Here is a 2,555-nt window from a genome sequence, read left to right on the forward strand (position 1 = left end):
GCATTTCTGTCTCTTCTATAAATGTTATATTATTGTATTGCTATTGATGCATCATCAAATTAATTATCTAAGTGAGTCTCAGAAATGGCTAATGTATGAATGTTATCTGATGTTAGCAAGTTATTGATTCCATGAACCTTATTTCTAAGGCTACATATATTAATATGGGCTATTTTCAGCCCTTTCCTGGGTAGCTATCAGAGATGGACATACTATTGAAAAGAGCAGGGCCACAAAGTGTGGCCCCTCCCTCAGTGGCTGCTCAAGCACCCTCCTCACTGGCTCAGGCAGCGCCTCCTGGAGAGAGCGAGAGCGAGAGATTAGGTTCCAAAAGTTGGAGCCCGGAACTAACCTAAACGGACCCAAGGACATTCAGACCCAAATCCGAATGGACCCAATCATTTTGACAATTTTAAGGGGACCCAGACCCAAACGGACTCTGGAACAATAAAAACCGAACCCGAATGGACCTGAGGAGAACCCGACCTAGACCCGACAAATTATTTATATATACGTACACTAGATGACTGATTGGGGGCTCTATGTTGAAGCCAACGTGCCTCTGTCTTGGCACTCCCTCACCATTGTAAATATTTTGGGAATCTACAAACGTTTATTTCTAATTTGTTTTGCCACATGTATTATATTACAGACACCTTAATTGCATACTTTAAATTATATTACGTGAGCAAAACATACAAATAAATACAAATATTTTATTTTCTCCCCAGTAAAACAAAATAAATACTTAAATGCATGTCATTGCAAACTTGAAACATTTAATTGAAATACTGTAGAAGTGAAGACCTTTAAGAGAGATAGAGCGAGAGAAACCTGATTTCAAGCCCGGCCCTTCCCCTCCCTCCCTCCCGAAGGGGGAGGTCAGAAGAACCTGTTCTCCTGGTAGTCCTTCCCCACTTGGGACTCAGACCTAGAGCAGCACACACAGAAACACAACCACCCACTGTATTCAGATTAGACTGAGAGAAGACAAATAACCTCTACATCACACAGAAAGGAAGACAAAGGGCTGTCCAGTTTCACTCAGATCCACAGACAAACCAACGCCAACCGGATCTAAGATGGTGTCGGCTGGGCTACAGATGCTGGGCACTGCCCTTGGGATCATAGGCTGGATTGGGACCATCATTGTTTGTGCCATGCCCATGTGGAGGGTCACCGCCTTCATCGGCAGTAACATAGTCACCTCGCAGACCTCCTGGGAGGGTATCTGGATGAGCTGCGTGGTCCAGAGCACGGGCCAGATGCAGTGTAAGGTCTACGACTCCATGCTGGCCTTGAGCTCTGACCTACAGGCCGCCAGAGCTCTGACCATCATTGCCATCCTCGCCGGCATTATTGCCATTCTGCTGGCCGTAGCCGGGGGCAAGTGCACTAACTGTGTGGATAACGAGGCGTCCAAGGCTAAAGTGGGTGTGGCATCCGGGGTGGTGTTCATCATTGCCGGAGTTCTGTGCCTGATCCCTGTCTGCTGGACGGCCCACAGCATCATCCAGGACTTCTACAACCCGCTCCTGGTAAGCGCTCAGAAGAGGGAGCTGGGGGGGGCACTCTACGTGGGCTGGGGGGCCGCTGCCCTGCTGCTGATTGGAGGGGGTTTGCTCTGCTGCAACTGCCCCAAGAAGGATGAGGGTTCCTACACCGCCAAGTACAACAAGGCTCCTCGCTCTGAGACCTCAGCAACGTCCACTGGAAAGGACTTTGTCTGAGTGAGGAAAAGAGAGAAGAGAGGGAGGGAGTGAAGAAAGGAAGATACGTCTGTTTGCCATGAGAGACTGTCTGATCTAGCTGTGTATATGTGTATTCTGAGTCACTATGGTGCTTCTGTATTACAAAGGTTTGAGGACGATATTTATTGGTGATGAGCGAAGAAAAGAACCACAGTGACTAAAGATTCCATGTAACTTAACATTGAAAGAGAATCACACCCAAAGAGGAACTGAATTCCTTTAAACCAACCCCATGTAGTCTGCAGTTTTGTGTGTTTTGTATGTATTTTTGTGTAAATATGTGTGTGTGTGCCTTTACACCTTTTGGCAGTGTGTTTTGTTAATTGTTTTATCCCAGCCATGTTTGTTACAGTTGTACATTATTATTTATACATGTTATTGTTAAAGGGATACTTTGGGATTTTGGCAATGAGGCCTTTTATCTACCTCCCCAAATTCATATGAACTTGTCTCTGCGTGTGATTTGAAGGAAGTTGCTAACTAGTGCTAGTGCAATTGCTAACTAGCTTTAGCGCAATGACTGAAAGAATATGAGTATCTGATAGCATGCGAGCAGATACACACAGACTTCCATGAATTGAGCTAACACTAGTTGTTATTGGCTGTGGAAGCCTCTAACTTCCTTCATACTGTACACACAGAGACAGAAAATGGTATCTTTGATTTCATCTGACTCTGGATAAGTAGATTTAAGGGCTAAAGATAAAGTTTCCCTTTAATATTTTAATTTGTATTCATCTTTTTTAAAACACGTATGAGTTACAGTAAATGGTTTTGAAACTAAATAAATATTTTTCAAATGAA

General features: G+C 44.3%; 1 protein-coding gene across 1 annotated transcript; it reads left to right on the forward strand.

The window, feature by feature from the left end:
• The first annotated feature begins 918 nt into the window (after window positions 1-918).
• LOC109872498 (claudin-4) lies at window positions 919-2,555 on the forward strand. The gene has a single exon (XM_020463757.2). The coding sequence runs from the start codon at window positions 1,083-1,085 to the stop codon at window positions 1,728-1,730; it is 648 nt and encodes a 215-aa protein (XP_020319346.1). The 5' UTR covers window positions 919-1,082; the 3' UTR covers window positions 1,731-2,555.

Source organism: Oncorhynchus kisutch, linkage group LG28 (assembly GCF_002021735.2).
Source record: "Oncorhynchus kisutch isolate 150728-3 linkage group LG28, Okis_V2, whole genome shotgun sequence".
In the NCBI taxonomy this organism is placed as follows: domain Eukaryota; kingdom Metazoa; phylum Chordata; class Actinopteri; order Salmoniformes; family Salmonidae; genus Oncorhynchus; species Oncorhynchus kisutch.

Coding starts and splice junctions, on each gene's coding strand:
- LOC109872498 (XM_020463757.2), top strand. CDS start 1,083: ATGGTGTCGGCTGGGCTACAGATGCTGGGCACTGCCCTTGGGATCATA.